The sequence below is a fragment of the Fusarium oxysporum genome, chromosome I, assembly GCF_013085055.1.
Source record: "Fusarium oxysporum Fo47 chromosome I, complete sequence".
Taxonomy (NCBI): domain Eukaryota; kingdom Fungi; phylum Ascomycota; class Sordariomycetes; order Hypocreales; family Nectriaceae; genus Fusarium; species Fusarium oxysporum.
Window position 1 is genome coordinate 3,542,771 of NC_072840.1, and position 17,504 is coordinate 3,560,274.

The following is a 17,504-nucleotide window of genomic DNA, read 5'->3' on the forward strand; positions in this document are numbered from 1 at the left end:
TAGTGTTCCGGGTCAAACGGATCCATTTGCAAAGTTGATCTCCCTGATCAATTGGAATTCCCCTGCAATATGGAATGGACCTTGACCCCTTGGGGAAGTTTCCTGACTAGCGTCCTGCACCTTGATCGCTGATTGATAAGATTACCCACTCCGACACCGGTGCATCAACCAAAGACCAGGAGATGTCTAGGCAAACCGTAACCCAGTTGCACCTAGTCAAGGATAAAATTCTGCGTAGGTGGAAACACTCCTTAACAAGAACCTTTGCAGTGTGCTAAAGAACCATCTTAGGCACTATTTCCATATTAACCCGCGTCGAAAACAACACCAAGTCGCTCGGTCAAGAAACGTCCAGTATTCTCCAACTTCCATGCTAGAATTTGGGCCGTTTCTCGCTCCCAATCATTGCATCGGAAGTCCAGAGAAATCTCAAGCCAATTTGAATGCTCAGTAAATGCTCTAGTATGTTGGTTTGCCATGTATGACCTCGTACCTGAGAAAGCACCACTCATGAGCTGGATAAGGTACGTACTTACCTTCCCTACCTAGGTAGGTGTCCCATCCTTGGACCCTGATATTCGGTTCGGTTTAAGTATTCTCCACCAACTCCAGAACGATGGTGGGGCAGCGGGGTGGTCGCGTTTACGCGACACGACGCGACTGCAAGTTTAATTGATTTCATCCGCTCTCGGGAATCTGGTTACCTAGGATTTCAATACATCTGGACCCAATCATTCCCAAGCAGCAGCCAACAATACTCACTCTCAGTATGACCATGACACAGAATATCGTGGATTCAAAGCCTTCGAACGGCTCAAAGTCGATCAACCACGAAGAGCATCAATATCTTGATCTTGTCCGAGAAATCCTTGAAAACGGCGAGCGTCGACCGGACCGGTAAGAGAAGGTAGCATCTATTACCAGGCAACACTCTAATCATCCACATAGCACCGGCACTGGTACATACTCCATCTTCGCTCCTCGGCCCCTGAAATTCTCACTGAACAAGAACGGAATTCCCGTTCTTCCTCTCCTTACTACAAAGCGTGTCTTCACCCGAGCAGTCATTGCCGAGCTCTTGTGGTTCATCGAAGGCAACACTTCCTCTAACAGCCTCAGTGAAGCTGGCATCAAGATCTGGGATGGCAATGGATCTCGCGAATTTCTTGACAACCTCGGCCTCAATCATCGTGAGATCGGCGATCTCGGCCCCGTGTATGGCTTCCAATGGCGACACTTTGGTGCCGAATATATTGATGCCAAGACGGATTACACAGGTCAGGGTGTAGACCAGCTTGCCGAGATCATCCACAAACTACGAACTAACCCTTATGACCGCCGCCTGGTTCTTTCTGCCTGGAACCCTGCCGATATGAAGAAGATGGTTCTGCCACCTTGCCACATGTTCGCGCAGTTCTACGTCTCCTATCCTCGGAGCAAGGATGATGACTCAGAAACTAAGCCTCAGGGCCATCTTCATTGTCAGCTTTATCAAAGGTCTTGCGATATGGGTTTGGGCGTTCCCTTCAACATTGCCAGCTACGCGCTGTTAACTCACATGCTTGCCCATGTTTGTGAACTAGTTCCTGGAAGCCTTACTCATGTCATGGGTGACGCTCATGTGTACCTCGACCACGTTGACGCCCTCAACACTCAATTAGAGCGTGAGCCACGAAACTTCCCCGAGTTGGAAATTTCACGAGAAAAGGGCGGAAGTATTGACGGATGGAGAGCGGAAGATTTCACCATTAAGGGCTACGACCCTCATAAGACAATTGCGATGAAAATGTCTGTATGATTCGTGTAATAATGTGGTGTACTATAATTTATCGAAAGCTCGAAATAGACTGCGTTGTTAGAGTTAAGTAACGAGGGGCCGTGTTGGCTCCCGCGTGTGCATTTATGCTTATTGAGATTGAATATTGCTTCGTACAGAAACCCGACTGTCATGCACACTACTTCCTGGATCTGTATATTCGTATATGCCTCCTGAAGTGATTGGCACGAGAGCTCATAATGATAGAGTCCATCGCTTCTTATCATTCTATACGGTGGTGATGTTGGGTCAAATCGGAATGAAGAACAGAGTGACAACTGGGGAAGCACACGGGATGTCGATTAAATAATTTACAAGTTATACAGTGACTAGTGCATTTGTGTGCAATGAACGCACTTATCTAAATAACCACCCGAACCCACAAGTCGTTAACCCTGACATTGCGATGCTACACTGAAAGAGCATTTTACTGCTTCTTCTTGGTGGAGGCCTTGCTAGGGGAACCCTCCTTCTTTTCAGAGGCCTCCTTGGCATCGACAGCGGCGGCGTCATCAGCCTCCTTCTTCTCGGCATACCACTCGCCGACTTGCAGAACGAGAATGCCAACAAGAACAAGGGCAAGAATGGTATTGCTGGCCGAAAGAACCTTCAAGCTGTCCTCACGACCAAGAATAAGCTCGCCGCTCTCACCCTCGTGAGTCTTGCCATCGAAGCCGTCGTTGGTCCAGATCTCGGCACTAACACTTCGGAGAGCCTTGACAATGTTGGCGACGTAGACACCGAAACCAATCAGGTAAAGAATGAGGGACGCGCCGTCAAACAGGAAGTTGGCCTCACTGGGGCGGAAGAGCTTAATAAAGAAACCGATGAAGCCGATAGAGATGACAATGTGGAGGATACGGCTAATGAGCGCCGGAGACTGGTGTACAAACTTCAGATGTGTTTCGAGGTGATCAAAGAAGTTATCGGGCACAGGAGCCTTGGTCCATAGAAGAGGGAAGTCGTAAGGGAATGAGGCAAAAAGGATGCCCAGGAAGAAGCACACAGCTAGAGACATGGATCAGCGCGAATGCGATAGATTGGTCGCGTACGGTCCACTTACGAGCGATGATCATAAAGGTTGCAAATGAGCCGGATCCATGGTAATTCTTCGACCTGGTGTTCTTAGAATAATCGATGAAGGAGGTCATGATGATTGATTTGGAGGGGTTTTGTAGTAGGCGCAAAAGGTTTGTCGCAAAATGCGGAGTTGCGTAGGAGGTGTCCCGTGATAGCTGGACAACGACAATGCGCGAGAATTGAGCCAGATGAGCAATACCGCAGTGCGCTCGAGATCAAACTCGGTGATAGTGACGATGGACGTGTTAGATAGATGTGGAGGAGGAGAGGAGAGAACTGAAGAGGAGAGGTGGTGGGACGAAAGTAAGGGTACCACCAAGCTAGGCTAGCAGGTCACCTACCTTCCAAATCGGTGGTAGACTGGAGACTTGCGGAGTAGCGTGCGGAGCCACAACTGATGTTTGATAACAAATCCGCAAACATCGTCCATTTTACATATTCAAGGTACTTATAGTTTGGATAATTGTTCTCATTCTGACTTCCATAATATCAAGGTTCTGACCTGTCTCTTGGCCGCTAGAAACTCGAGGCCAGCGAAAGAGAATCGTCTTATTAATATAATGCGTGCCTCGCCTTGCCGACGAATCCCCAGGATAGATGTTAGAATAGAAGACTCAGGATCTTTGGAGGCTAATATCCCCATCAACGCCACAATCAAACATCTATAATTGAATAGTGAATTGATAGCTTGAGTCGTTTTCCAACGTTTTCTTCTTCTTGCCAATCCAGAAAACACCCTTTGTCTCAGGAGGTGCCTTTATCTGAACGGCCATTTTCTTTGACTTAATAGACCACTTGACTTCGAGTTCTCCTGATGGATATAGAGGAACCTTTGCACTCGCATGAGAAAGACCCATGTGAGCTCCAAGCTCTGGGTTCACTACCCAGTTCTTGTACCCGAAGCCCTGAATACCATCAGCACTTCGCAAACCAGCGACCCATTCGGTAAGGATGTAGGTTGCGGCGCCTCCCCACGGGTGACCCAGGCTAGTGAAAGCACCCAGGCCTGGCTGACCGGAAGGCGTGAGATACTCCCAACTTGCGCCGCTCCTTGTCTCAGGGTCTTTCAACATTGCACCCCAGACGTTGTATATCAGCTTGGCGGCCCTGTCCCAGTCCTCGCCGGCGAGAATGGCCTGGAGGAGAAGTCCGTTAGTGTTAGGAGAGATCTTAGTTTCGATACCGTGATCATCGAGAGTCGAACGATCTTTGTACCCCAGGCCAAGCTGTAACTCGTCAAGGGCTGCAACAGCAGACACTGCTCGTTCCTTTGACGCCACATCGGATGAGAGGCAGAAAGCAGTACCAGCTACTGAGGAAGTATTTAGGTCTCCCAAAGCATAACCATAGGTCCCCAGGGCTTTGTTCCATAGTTTCTGGTTAACTGATCGTGCCAGGTCAGTCGCCAACTTACGGTACTTTGGAGACGTTTTCTTGCCAATTGCTTCGGCGATGTCTGCAGCAGCATTGAGGGTCTCGACTGTGGCACAAGAGCCCAAGGACCCTCCCTGGGCAGCACCGAGGAAGGTAAAGCCAAAGTCAGCAAGGCCGCTTGTGGGATTGATGTTGCTGGCGAGCCACGACAGCTGCTTTTCCCATTGGGACCAAGTCTTCCTCGCGTATTGGAGGTCGTTCGTCTGCCGGATGTAGTGGGCGAATGCAAGGAAGCCCAAAAGCTGATAATCGTCCAGACCGTAGACTCTTTCTAGCGAAAGAGTCCCAGTTTTGGTAGGGTCGTACCCAAGATAGGGGGCTATGGCTATTTGCCCACTCCGGATTTGAGTTTGCAGCAAAAAGTCGAAAGTACCTCTGGTATAATTGAATCCACCCGTACTGGCCCCGATGATGCGAGACGTATGGTAGAAATCGCCCAACCAAACAAGGCGATCTCTTTTCGGGCCATCAAGACAAACAGTACCCAGGTTTTCTTGCGTCCCATATTCAACTAGTGTTTCTGGGCCGGTCAACGGGTTCCTGTATATCACAGATTTGTTCGCAGTGTCATAGGCAATGGCATTCCGGAAATATGCTGCTTGGTCTTGCCAAGCACCAAAGCCGAAAGGCCCAGTTGTAGGTACAGGTTTTCCTCCAGGGGCATAATTTGTCAAGTTGACTTTTAGAACTTCTCGTCCATCAACTGAAATCTCTAGCTTTCCTTCTCCACCAAGCACTGTCTTGATGCGGTACCAGGTCTTTTCCTTCACCGAGAATGGAATCTTGGTCGAAGCCAAGATATAAGATGGCAAAGTGGTCTGGTTGACAAATCCAAACCCACTTGCTAGGAGCAGAGTGTTTGGGGGCGTCACAGTGTTGTTGGTGTTGGCGAAGGACGACCTGGAAGGCATTTCTCCCGTTAACTGAATGTGGAGGCCATCTAATGCCAACGGTTGCGCCTGGGGGTTTGTTAGTCAGAAATATCGCATTGAGACAAGAGTTGTGTATCATACCACTGCCCACCAGAATCCACCTCGGTCGATGAAAGCATCGAACTCCAGTGTATAGTTAGTGAAAGAATGGCCTTCAATGGTCATTGCTGGGCGTTGATTGGCAACATATGCACCGTTGTTGGGATCAATCTGCCATACTGCTGGTTGCGTGGACTTTCCCAAACACGAATCAATCGTTGCCCGAGCACCAAGCTTCCAGATGTCATTCAAAATGTTATCACTGCAGGAGAAGGCACCGGGAAGGTCTCGAACTTCAACTGTGTTGATGGTCGACTCAAGCCCCACGTTTCTGATAGTTACAAAACTGTCAGTCAAGAGTCGAAGGGCTTGCCATCGTTGCCCCCCCTGAACGAATCTTGATTTGTAACAACCTGGTTGTGTGATGTTGAATGTTTCGACTCGAAAGCTGTTTGCCTGACCTGTGTTAAAAAGATAGGGCCCATCTGACCACGGCTCTTTGAGGTAAATGAAAGCCTCACTGAACCTCAGCTCAACTTGGACTGGCTTCTCCAGCTCGACGACCTCAAAGAAGGGTAACCCAGCACGTTCAGTCCCGTAGTCGACTGTGGCAACGCGGGATCTTGAGTTGAGGGTGAACCTGCTGAGCTTGGATGTCTTGGCTTTGTAACTTGTATCTACAGCAATTCCATCTGGCAAAAATGACGGAGCCACGCTTCGACATGGTTTTGATGTTGATCTTGATGTGCCTAGTGAGGCAGAAGAAATTTGTAAGAGCGCCACAAGGATAGCCTTGAAAGCAAGCATGATGGTGAAGTACAAGTGGCTGGTTCATCATTTCTCTTCCTCCTCAAGTGCTCGTTCTCACCGTCTCCTTTTGTAATGCATGGGAAGCAATGGCCGTTCCATATCGAACTAGTTGTCGGCAGAAGATGCACCGAGATGATTTGCAGAATCTTGAAGGTATAAATGAGGGTCCAGGCTTCGGTTCGGCATTTCCTCCACATACCGATTCCGATGAACGAAAACTACCCCAGATTCAATGTGTTTTCCCCGCATTCTGATGAAACCTCCGATAGAGTATAGATGTCTTTTGTGCGTTTGTTAATACTTATGGCGGGGCTCTCTATATAGACCAAGCAGTCTAACATTGATAAGCTAAATGAAATCTGGAGGCTGCTTAAAGACACCCCCATAAAGCTCCAATATGTCGATGCTGCTAAATAGGTAGGTAAGTTAAAGCCTAACAAATGTTTTATCCTATCCGATATATAGACTTCCTTTTAAGTCGAATAGTTTTATCGTCAGACTGCTTCTCAATATTTGCGTAGCCTATCCATGAAAATACAATGCGTGGAGCTCATCTCCTTTTCCACATGAAGAGGGCGTCCCGAAAACAATTAAGAGATATCCGTATCAGTAACTCAACATTTATGCTGGATCAGACAACTGGAAGCTCTAAAATGGCATAGTAAACAATTTTATTTTGAAGTCTCATACTTTCACTCTCAGAGTGTCTTCTTTGCTGGCAGAGCTAACCCAAGGAACAGGAGTCCTAAGGCAGCGCATTACCCATTGTCTTCATTAAGGTCACTGTAGCCCCAAGAACTATGCAGTCTTAGGTGCTTCATATCTTACTCGGCTCCGTAACCGAAAGTCTCTCACAATACGGGTTTGGCAATTATAGATTGAGCTACCTATCTCGTAGGTATATAAGGTCCTACCACCATCTCTGAACGCAACCATGGTGTTAGCTAATGGCCACCGAGATTGCTCGACTAGCCATCTGTAAGAGACTTGCATAACTTGAATGAAGTCGGTACTCTCCGGGCTAGACCGTGCTTATCGCTAAGTTGGGGAATCCGTCAATTTCTCTGTGCATTCCAGTGGTTGCATTACCACGCAAAGACGCCCCCACCGTTCCTCATAAATGGGAAGTGGTTTTCAAATGAAGAGGCTTTGGTTTTCTCCTTGAATTCTTTGAATTCTGTTTTACCGTATCACTTTCCCTTCCTTGCTGTCTTAGCTCAACCTGGACCCGAGATTCATGAAGCACAACTTGATTGTCAGATATGGTCAAGGTCTCCAGAACAGCTGCAATACTGCTGACGACTGTCACGTTCTGCAAGTCACAAGAAATGCTTGCGTCCAATGGAACAGTCCCGGGCATATATAGAGAGTCTGGACAGTACAAATACCATGGCTGCTACAATGAAACCATGCAGATACAGGATTCGGCGCAGGAGCGTGCTCTAACCGGCGGCTCCCACCTTGTAATGGCGGGCAAGATGACAGTGCCCATTTGTCTCGAGTTCTGTGCCTCGAATGGTACACAATATCAGTACGCTGGGCTCGAATGGTCAAGGTATGTTTTGAGTGTTCTGCTTTCCGGAAACTTTCTAATAGATTTCACGGACAGGGAATGCTGGTGTGCGCCGTATTTGTCGAGTCTTTCAGTCCGGCTCGGCGACGGAGACTGTGAGAACTCGTGTGAAGGCAATTCGTCTCAGGTTTGTGGCGGGCCGTTGAGGTTGAGCGTGTACGAACTTGCAAAGGGAGGGGATGCGCTCGATGGAGTTGCCATCCACCAAATACCTAGGGGTTTGTTTGTGTTGACTATTATATCTGGCATGTCTCTCTTATCGGTCTGACATATAAACATGTTGACACTGAGTAGAATCCAGGAGCAAAATATGGAAAATCATGAAAAGGGGGTATCTGCTGAGACTTAACATTAAGGTTATTGTGTTTTTTTTTTTTTTGGCGTAGTGTATGACGCCTTATATTGTGTTGTGTTGAAAACAAACACCTTATTTTGTTATCCTGCTTTAACGCCTTTGGCTTCACTTTACGCGTTGCTAGATGGGCATTTTGACTTTTAAATGAAAAGGGGGTATATGATTATAATCTATGGTGTCAGAGTTTCCTGTGTGCAACCAACGTTTTCAGAGTTTCAATGGAGCCATGCCTAGTTGCTTTACAGCATCTTGCACAATCACTTTGATAGCTTCCACCGATCGTCGCCAAACCTCCTGTCCTCGCCCTTTTCTACCATCCTGTTCAACTATCACATCCAACCACTTGACCAACTTGGTTGCTTTTTCCAAATCGCGTTCTTCCTGGATGACCTTCACTAGAAAATCTTCCAGAACCGCTAAGTCCCGGCGGTGCGGGCCCAACCTTCTTGTTTCTGAATGCCAAGCATCTATCATATCTTTAATCTCCCGCGTTGAGGTAACTCCTGAGGTAGAAAATGAGATCTTGCGTGGCACTACAGGAAATTGGATTCTACACTGGCCACCTGGCAATAACCCTTCAGGATTGGGCGTGCTGTTCCTACGCAAAGGTGTCTCCAGGCTTGTCTCTCTGGCTCTCTGACGCTTTCTATGTTGCTCAATGACCTCTTTTCGCATTTCTTCAGGTAGCTCGGCGAGAAATTCTGGATCCAGCTCTTCAATATCTTCATCCTCGAAGGCGTCGCCAACTTGATTCAGCGAACGGAAGTTGGTTTGTAAAAGACCAGCTTGGGCATCCCGTTGCCGCTGAGCTTTGCCAAACAACCCCCGTGGTCGACCGCGTTTCGATGGAGTAGGGGGTTTCCTCGATTCCATTGCACTATCCTTATGTGGGGACTTGAGAGGTGTCGTTTGCCTGGTTTTTCGTCCATAAGTGGCCAGGATCTCGGTCTTCATTTCATCCGGTAACGCATTGAAGACCTCCGGATCAACTTGAGTTGGGCATGCGTCAGATGGCATGGGGCTCTGGGATCTTGATTCGGTTATAGGAGACTCGACGTGGATATCTGACATTCGTGACCCTTGAGCCATCAGTTTACGGCGAATGGTGTTGGGAAGCTCTGCAAGGATGGTGGCGTCCGCGTTACTAGGAATGATGAACTGGGTTCCAGAAATATTGAGATGCGTCTTTGCTTTCACGTCATCGTCGCTGGCCTTGGTCAATGCCATAGCAGGATGGATCTTTTGCTTTCGAGGTGTCAATGGATCATCAGCGATAGGATCCTGACAAATTTCACGGCTCGGTGTCTGCCTCTGTTTTCCAGGGCTCTCGATTTCGTCAATTTGCTCCGTTGAGGAAGCTTCCCTGGCTGGTGACGGTTTTGTAAAAGTCCCGAAAGCCAACTTTTTCTGGCTACCATCAGGGGCCGCAAAGTTGATTTTGACAGGTTCCAGCTTCGTCATTTGTACTCCCAGCCCACGCAAATCACCCGGGCTGAATTTATAAGACCGTAGTATATTAACGGCCTCCTTGCCGATTGCTTGCCCATCATTGGTGGCCACCCCGAAGGTAATGCTCTTGTTGAACGTGTCGCATTTGCCGTGTCCTAATGATTTTGGAGGGTCCAGAGGAGCGTCTATCGCTCTTCTCATGATCTTCATCGTTAACTGACGTCCTTTGACATTTTCATTCGAGAGTCTTTTCTCAAGTTCCTTGCACAAATTACAGACGAATTCTTCTGCTTCCAGCTGGCTGATGAATCGGATGCCCCAGTTAACTTCCGCCGAGACGGATTTTCGAGGTGGTTGCTCTCCAACTTCTGAGCGATCAATACCACGAGCATATTCCCGGAGTTTCTCGCCTGTTTTAGGTCCAAGAATTGACGTGAGACGCTCTTTCGAAACTTCTCGCAGGTCTTTAACGTGAGTAACACCAATGTCCTCAAGCTTCCCACCGATACTCCGGGCAACTCCAGGAAGCTGATCAACTTTGAGATCCCCCATTATATGCAAGACATTTTCAGATTTCAGTTGATATTGACCTGCAGGTTTCGCTTTCCGAAGCGCCACTTTGGCTTGTAAAATGTTTGCTCCAATGCCGACCGAAACATGGCAACCTGTCAGAGATTTGACCTTGTCGCGAAGATCCTTTGCAAGCTTGTCTGCCATGTCATGCTCCCGAGCCGTGTTTTCGGCATCAGAGCCCGTGCCCTCCGAGTTGGAATTTGTCAAAACGATTGGCGTTATGTCGACTAGAGCCTCATCAATACTCACACTCTGCACCAGGCCGCCAATGTCTAGGATTGATTCGTAAAATAGACGGCTCGCTTCTTCGTATGCAGGAAAATCATAGGGCAGTACCTTCAGTTCGGGACACATTTCAAGTGCCGATTTCATCCACATCCCATTCTTGACGCCAAATTCTCGTGCAGGATAGTTGCAGCTTGCAATTTCCGACCCTGACCCTGTGCTGTGCGCGACAACAGCTGGCTTATCGATATACTCGGGATTTTTCTTCAATGAAACCGCACAGAAGAAGCTGTCAAAGTCAACATGCATGACGTATCGTCTCGCGCCAAGTCGCTTCTTGGCTTTTTGACAAGATTGACCCTTTTCTGTAGCAAGCCGTTGCATCTTCGATTTCAGCTCGGCTTTCCATGTTGAGAGATGATGTAGTCGACTTTCAGAATAAAACTGTCTAAGGAAATCCGGGTTGGCCGTTGAGGACTTCCTTAGCCTGGGATCGGACAATAGCATTGCATTATGCTCCTCGGATGTCATTGGCTTGGAAGTGTCTGGGTGTGTGAATTGTGCTACAGGCACAGGAAGAATTCCTGTTTCAGGTCCAAGCATTTCGCCATCAGTTGCCTCTAAATCCAGTGAAGCCACAACTAGTTGATCCTTTGGAGAGACACCTGGGGGAGTTGCTGGCTTCTTAAAGCAGAGACTATTGACATCTGCCATTAGAGGTGTCGTGTCTGCACCATTTGTAGGACGAAGAGGGGTCCGAGCCTTCTCAACAACTTGACTTAGAGACTGGCTAGGCAAAGAAGATGCCTTAAACTGGTTCGCGTAGAAACTGTTCTCTGTTTGTTCACGGTAGCCTTGTTTCGAACGAGGGGTTGACGGCGACAGACCGCTACCACCGTCGAACTTGAGAACTTTTTGCCTTGGTCCTTCGTCCAGAACCCGATAGTTAGACCACGGGAGAATTTGCCCGGCCTTGATAGAATCTATGATCCATGCCGGTTTAACGATCCGGTACCGGCTGAAGTCGACAGATTTCTTAGGGGGGAGCGTCGAGGCAACGATGTGAGTCGCCATTGTTTTTGAATCTAGGTATTGAAGAAACCCACCACCATGCTGCACAATCTCACGATGAAGACTAAGTTTTGTCAGCAAGAGAATCCTATCCAGGAACAAAAAATAAGCCTACACATGTAATGGTGGTTGGGTATATCCAGTAACATGAGCAACAATCCCTTTGAATATTTGAGGTTTATCTGAGTTGGCTCGTATTTCAGCATCGAGGTTTTGAAGCTTGATCTTCTTGCGCCTGAAATAGTCGTTGAACCCATTGAATTCACTACCCTCGTATTCCTCCCCTCCTTCGTCTTCAAATTTGTGCGTTTCGATACGCTTTCTCACTTGCGAGGAGTTTTTCTCGAGAACACTCCCCATTCTGGTTGTTTTCCCGGTCAACTCGTCGATGTGATAATCTTAACGACAATGGCAGTGGCGGTTGTGATGCGCCAGTTAACAGAGTTCGATCATCACAATTCAGCCTTGGACGGAAATTTGATAAAGGAGGACAGCATCATGCAGTGCAGGGTTCACCACAACTGTTGGAAACGCTAATGCTTCAATACTGGCGTTGTGGCGATGAAGTTGTCACAAATATCAAGAAGCCTGAATGATGTCAAGAGCGCGTAAAGTGGAGCGCCGAAACGCGAATAAACACGATAACCCGTGATAAGGCGCGCACAGCCACATGCACTAGCCACCTCGAGCAAGGTCCTGGAGTTCCATCTGAATCCTCGGATCAATACCATTTAAGTTTTCATCTACGGACTATGTCCTTCTGTGGGTGATTGCCGCTGCGATGAATAACGAACAGTTCCGCAAACTGTTGGCTGCGAATGCAAAGAAGAACTCCGATAGTCAAAATGGTGCACCTGCAGGCACCGGGAATGCGCTCGGTTCGAGGCAACGATCGAGCATCCCAATGACACCGTAAGCACTTCTGCACTGCTAAGGACGAAATCTCTAATAAACCAATACAGACGCGCTCTAGGGGGTGCTCAAGCGGACTTTGCACGACAACTGGCTGAGCGAAACAACGCGGTTCGACCTCAAAAGAAGTTCAAATCTTACGATCCAAAAGGCGTCAAACTCGCCTCGGGCTACATCGACCGATCGAAAGAACGTGACGAGAAAATAAAGGATGATCGGGAACAACAACTCAAAGACCTCGAAGAACAGCTCAAGAACGAGGAGATCGACCAGGAGACATTTGAGAACCGTCGATTCGAGATTGCAGGAGGCGATTTAAGTAGCACGCATCTAGTTAAAGGACTTGACTTTAAGCTCCTCCAACGAATCCGGCGTGGAGAAGATATATATGGAGAAAAGAAAGACGGAGCCGAGCAACAACCCACAGATGAGCCCGCCGCCGAGATTGACGTCGATGACGAATTTGAACAGCTGGCAGAACAGGAAGTCCAGGTAGTGCCCAAAGAAAAGACCGAGACAAAAAAAAAAGGCCAACTATCTACAGTGTCACTGGCACCTGGAAAAAAACGAACACGCGATCAAATTCTTGCAGAATTAAAGGCGGCAAGAGAAGCTGCCAAAGCACAGCAAGGGAATGTGCTTGGCGACCGTTTCAAGAAGGTTGGTGTCAAACAGAAGGCAGGATCGCGAATAGAGAGAGACAGCAAAGGACGAGAGGTTTTAATCGTTGTGGATGAAGATGGACATGAAAAGAGGAAGGTTCGGAAAGTTCAGCCTGGCGCTAAGGAAATTGATGAAGGCGATCGGATCGGGCTTCTCATGCCAGACAAGAATTCAAAGCCGCTTGGCATGGAGGTTCCAGAACAATATAGGAAAAAGGAGGAGCCCGAGGAGGACGAAGATATCGACATCTTTGACGGCGTGGGTGATGATTACGATCCACTGGCTGGGATAGACGATTCAGGTTCAGACTCTGGTGCAAATGAAGATTCGAAGAAGATGGAACAAGAGAAAATGGATGAAGGGAATATTGCTGACCCATCGATGCAACCGCCACCGAAACCACAAGCGCCTCGAAATTACTTCCAGGGAGCGAAGACGGGTCTAGTGTCAGAGGAGCAGAGCAAAGCGCCTTCTATGTCAGATCCAGCCATCATGGCAGCGATCAAGCGAGCAGCGGCTCTTAATCCTATCAAGAAGGCCAGGGATCATGCTGAAGAAGATGACGACGATGACGACGGTCAAGCTGATGAAATGAAGAAGGAAGCGATGGAGGAAAAAAGAAGGAGGCTTCTACAGATGGCGGATCGCGATGATGAAGATCTCGATATGGGCTTCGGTACTAGTCGGTTTGCCGACGAAGAAGATTTTGACGACAGTAAGGTCAAGCTTTCAACCTGGGGAGACAAGGATGACGATGGCGAGGGGCAATCAAAAGGAGGGCAACCAAAACGAAAGCGAGGCCCAAAGAAGAGAAAGGGTGATGCTAATAATGCTGCGGATGTATTGCGGGTTATGGAAGCGCGCAAGAAGTCATGATGGACGGCATGAGGTTCTCCGTTAGTATACCTATCATGAAACATATCTTAATTCGGCACAAAGCCGAGGCTTGATACCCCAGGTGCTGTAGTTAGGACTGTATACCTTAACATAATGCTTATTCAACCTTTCATGTCACACTTACCGTGGAAGCAAAAGATCTATCAATTGCCTCCTGGGTCATAACCACCTGCTTTAAGAGGAAGCTGCTTGACATTGTTAGCTCGCGCCAAGTTGTTAGTTGGGTCAGGTTTGCTCGGTAACGATCTAAACCAGCAAAGTGAGGGGAAAACACCCCACTACAACGTACCGTAGGTAAGCCAAACTGTTTCAGCGTCCACCTTGGTAAAAGAGTCTCTCGGTTTGTGAAAACGTCAAAACTTCAACAACTCACCTACAGTATCGTATTTCCCGCAGTTGGTCAAGTGAACATTATCCCCATCCCGCCCTATTCTGTCACTTTATCCTTCCTTGCATTGAGGCTGAAACCTGGTCTTTTCTTTACACCGTGCCTTTTGTCTTTCTGTTCCATTATGTCTGAAGCTCAGGTTCCTGTTTGGCTGGACTGTGATCCAGGTCACGATGTACGTATAAACAAAAACGGTGCTGATAGCCTTGATCTCATACAACTTCTTAGTTCTATTACGGGACTCGAGTGATGTTTATGATTTGGTTGTTTTCTTTCCTCTTCGCGTCTCGTAATAGCGCTCAGCAGTACTAAATTTCTTGATAGGACGCTTTCGCCATTCTTCTGGCTGCTTATCATCCCCAGATCAGATTGCTCGGTGTCTCAACGGTCTTTGGCAATGCATCTCTTGAGTATGTTATTTAAAACAATCTTGACTTTACGACAATGTCATCGAGAACAGTTTGTTAACATTTGTTCAGAAACACTACGCATAATGCTGCCTCCATCCTCACCGCCATTGGTATGCATGATATTCCTCTGTATATCGGCCTGGGTAAAGCTCTTGAACGTCCTGCCCTTCATGCACCAACGGATATCCACGGTGTTTCTGGATTAGATGGCACCGACCTTCTTCCTGAGCCACTTGTAACCCCCTCTACCATCCCGGCTGTTGAGGCGATGGCGGAGGCCTTGCGTGCTCAACCCCCTGGTACAGCGTGGATTGTTGCAACGGGTGCCCTGACGAACGTTGGAGCCCTGCTCCGTGCGTATCCAGAGCTTGTCAGTCACATAAAGGGTGTCAGTCTTATGGGAGGCTCTATTGGCGACAATTTCTCAGATGCACCGCTCGGCGAAGTTGATGGTCGCCCCAGAATCGGAAACTACACGCCTTGGGCTGAGTTCAACATCCTCGTTGACCCAGAAGCTGCTGCTACGGTGTTCCATACCAAAGAGATCGCTGCCAAAACTACGATTGTGCCCCTCGATCTCAGCCATCAGGTGTTAGCGACATCGGAGGTGAGAGAGATGCTGTTGTACGGCCCCGATGCTGAGCGAACAGGTCCGGGGAAGACAACCCTCCGTACCATGCTTGTTGAGCTCCTCTACTTCTTTGCTCAAACATATGCGTAAGTCAACACAAACAATGGCATGCGCCCTCTCGACTAACAATTTAGTGATACCTTCGGTATTACCGCTGGTCCCCCTCTGCATGATCCTATTGCCGTTGCTGCTGTACTTATCGGCACCGAAAGTGAGATTCCATTCTTCGAGTGGGACGCCAAGCACAGCCAGCCCCCTGAGCATAACGAACGCTTCGAAGTCACAGTCATAACTGAGGGCACATTCGAAGAGGCTAAGGAGGGCAAGCAGACCGGTCGCACATTGGCCAAGTTGCTTCCGCCAGGTCAACAAGGTGTTAGAATTCCTCGGGGAGTCGACACTGCCAAATTCTGGCAGGTTATCGAAGAGTGCATTGAGCGAGCAGACGCAAAAAATGCTGCGCTTGCGCTTGCGAAGTAGTTTTCAGGGAAGAGTCAAGGGGCTATAGTAGAATAAAAACTGCGCATGTAGGATTAGATAATTGGACGACATACTGCGTCATGACGAATCTATCAAGTCTTGTTATAGTCTATATTTCATCGGGGATGGTCTCCTTACTGCCCGAATCCCAATCAAGCATCAAATTCAAGCTCTGTTCATATGTCCAGAGAGTGACAGCGCTCGCAGGGGCCGATTTGAGAAGACTGATAGTCAGGCCCTTGTACAAACCACGGAAACCTTCTGTGCGTAATATCGATAAAAGTGCGCTCCGTGCCGTGGTGTACTCGGGAATGTTTTGGTAGACGTATTGCCGTCGCGCTGGTCCCTGCACCTGAATACGCTTTCGCACAAGATCGAGAGGAAATACAGCTGTTTTGGATAAAATGCTGGCACACATGCCAGCAGTAGCGTCTCCGCTGCCCCATGGCATGTGTAATCCCTCTAGAGACGTTCTAAGGGACTCATAAGTGACGAAAAAGATGCCCATAAAGGGTATGATTTGGCCAAGTCCAGGCCCAATGCCTCTAAAAAAGCCTCGCCAACCCTCATCGCGTTTTATATCCCAGACGGCACTGCGGAGTGATTGGTAAACACGGTGTCGACCCTGAGCTGCGAATCGTGTTCTTAATAAATCGAGAGGATATGTGATGGTGGTGGCAGCTGCACCAGAGGCAGCACCAGCAATAAAACTTTCGGCAGCATCGGGCAACCTTGTGGGAAATGCCGTTCGGAGGAAAAGGGTCGCCGAGCGGTATGTTGTGAATTGTACGGCACCATAGCATACATACATAAGCTCTGCAGGAACATTGCCCTTCCACAGGCCTGTCAAACCTTCATGCTTGAGGATGTGTTTCAGGGTCTCGAATGCCCCTCGATAAGCAGGTGCGTTGCGCAAAGCTGCTACAGGATCGGACAGAGAATGAGGCTGGAGTTGGAGACGGATCTTGACGACATCGAGGGGAGCAACAACGAATCTAGAGATCGGATAGTATCAGTACTCACTACCATTGTTCAAAGAGGGCTGGAGATAAGAAACTTACCTAGAAACCAAACCTGCTATTGCTCCCGCAGCTACGACTTGGACCCTCGAGCCCTAGTTCCCATTGTCAGCCAGCTCCCAAGTAATTGAGAATTAGCACCTTACCTCATCCTTGAGGTGCCCTTCTTTGTGCGACATGCATTCAACTACAGCCCTGAAGGACCACGGGCAGAAGAGATGCTTTGTATCTCGAACGGACTTTGCTACAGCCTAACCAAGAGATTGTTGGTCGAGAATGCGGAAATCGACGGTGTTAATGATGTGTCGGTTGAGCGCAAAGCGAAGTCGTTCAAGGTTGATGAGCCAAGTTGCTGATAAGGTAAAATAATGCAACGTTGGCGGAGATAGATGCCCGTGGCAGGATTAGTAAATGAATATGGGCTGCGCTTTTGCAAATTGTCGCCAATTGTGTCATTTGAAGATTCTAATGGAATTTGTTTGGATCGAAAGTGCTCTAGAGCTTTCTTCGAGGAGCGTATTGGTCAAGTAGTCATTCTAGGTATCACAGGAAATGAAATCCGTGCTCAGATTGGCTAAAATTTACCCTTGGTCACCTTCAAGCTCATGATGGAATTTTTTGTGTGACGGCATGATTTCCTAATGTCGACAGCGGTTTGCGACGGTTGTTAACGGTAGAGACAACGCCATCGTTTTGCTCGGGATTCTATCGATGGATCAATGGCTCCTGACACTGATGAGGGAGATA

At 48.2% G+C, this 17,504-nt stretch overlaps 7 protein-coding genes across 7 annotated transcripts; 3 read left to right on the plus strand and 4 right to left on the minus strand.

Moving 5' to 3' along the window:
* Nucleotides 1-477: 477 nt before the first annotated feature.
* FOBCDRAFT_235540 (thymidylate synthase/dCMP hydroxymethylase domain-containing protein) lies at nt 478-1,798 on the plus strand (the record flags this gene model as incomplete). Its single annotated transcript, XM_031182274.3, has 3 exons — nt 478-524; nt 709-897; nt 949-1,798. 3 exons carry the CDS (start codon nt 478-480, stop codon nt 1,796-1,798), a joined length of 1,086 nt encoding a protein of 361 aa, XP_031043042.3.
* A 297-nt stretch (nt 1,799-2,095) lies between these two features.
* On the minus strand, nt 2,096-3,190 carry FOBCDRAFT_211977 (Shr3 amino acid permease chaperone). The gene is made up of 2 exons (XM_031182275.3): nt 2,880-3,190; nt 2,096-2,824 (listed from the first exon to the last, which is right to left on the minus strand). Exons 1-2 carry the CDS (start codon nt 2,965-2,967, stop codon nt 2,244-2,246), a joined length of 669 nt encoding a protein of 222 aa, XP_031043043.1. The 5' UTR covers nt 2,968-3,190; the 3' UTR covers nt 2,096-2,243.
* A 136-nt stretch (nt 3,191-3,326) lies between these two features.
* Nucleotides 3,327-6,108, minus strand: FOBCDRAFT_314204 (Six-hairpin glycosidase-like protein; the record flags this gene model as incomplete). Its single annotated transcript, XM_031182276.3, has 2 exons — nt 3,327-5,289; nt 5,344-6,108. 2 exons carry the CDS (start codon nt 6,106-6,108, stop codon nt 3,559-3,561), a joined length of 2,496 nt encoding a protein of 831 aa, XP_031043044.2. The 3' UTR covers nt 3,327-3,558.
* Nucleotides 6,109-8,179: 2,071 nt separating this feature from the next.
* On the minus strand, nt 8,180-11,944 carry FOBCDRAFT_173843 (uncharacterized protein). Its single transcript, XM_031182277.3, has 2 exons — nt 11,473-11,944; nt 8,180-11,421 (listed from the first exon to the last, which is right to left on the minus strand). The coding sequence occupies exons 1-2, from the start codon at nt 11,715-11,717 to the stop codon at nt 8,247-8,249; spliced, it is 3,420 nt and encodes a 1,139-aa protein (XP_031043045.2). The 5' UTR covers nt 11,718-11,944; the 3' UTR covers nt 8,180-8,246.
* A 160-nt stretch (nt 11,945-12,104) lies between these two features.
* FOBCDRAFT_5204 (uncharacterized protein) lies at nt 12,105-13,919 on the plus strand. The gene is made up of 2 exons (XM_031182278.3): nt 12,105-12,269; nt 12,320-13,919. The coding sequence occupies exons 1-2, from the start codon at nt 12,139-12,141 to the stop codon at nt 13,806-13,808; spliced, it is 1,620 nt and encodes a 539-aa protein (XP_031043046.2). The 5' UTR covers nt 12,105-12,138; the 3' UTR covers nt 13,809-13,919.
* A 230-nt stretch (nt 13,920-14,149) lies between these two features.
* On the plus strand, nt 14,150-15,855 carry FOBCDRAFT_211986 (Inosine/uridine-preferring nucleoside hydrolase domain-containing protein). The gene is made up of 4 exons (XM_031182279.3): nt 14,150-14,392; nt 14,542-14,627; nt 14,697-15,344; nt 15,393-15,855. The coding sequence occupies exons 1-4, from the start codon at nt 14,342-14,344 to the stop codon at nt 15,736-15,738; spliced, it is 1,131 nt and encodes a 376-aa protein (XP_031043047.2). The 5' UTR covers nt 14,150-14,341; the 3' UTR covers nt 15,739-15,855.
* FOBCDRAFT_173851 (mitochondrial carrier domain-containing protein) lies at nt 15,848-17,307 on the minus strand (the record flags this gene model as incomplete). Its single annotated transcript, XM_031182284.3, has 3 exons — nt 16,904-17,307; nt 16,800-16,852; nt 15,848-16,733 (listed from the first exon to the last, which is right to left on the minus strand). Exons 1-3 carry the CDS (start codon nt 16,934-16,936, stop codon nt 15,848-15,850), a joined length of 972 nt encoding a protein of 323 aa, XP_031043052.2. The 5' UTR covers nt 16,937-17,307.
* Nucleotides 17,308-17,504: the final 197 nt, after the last annotated feature.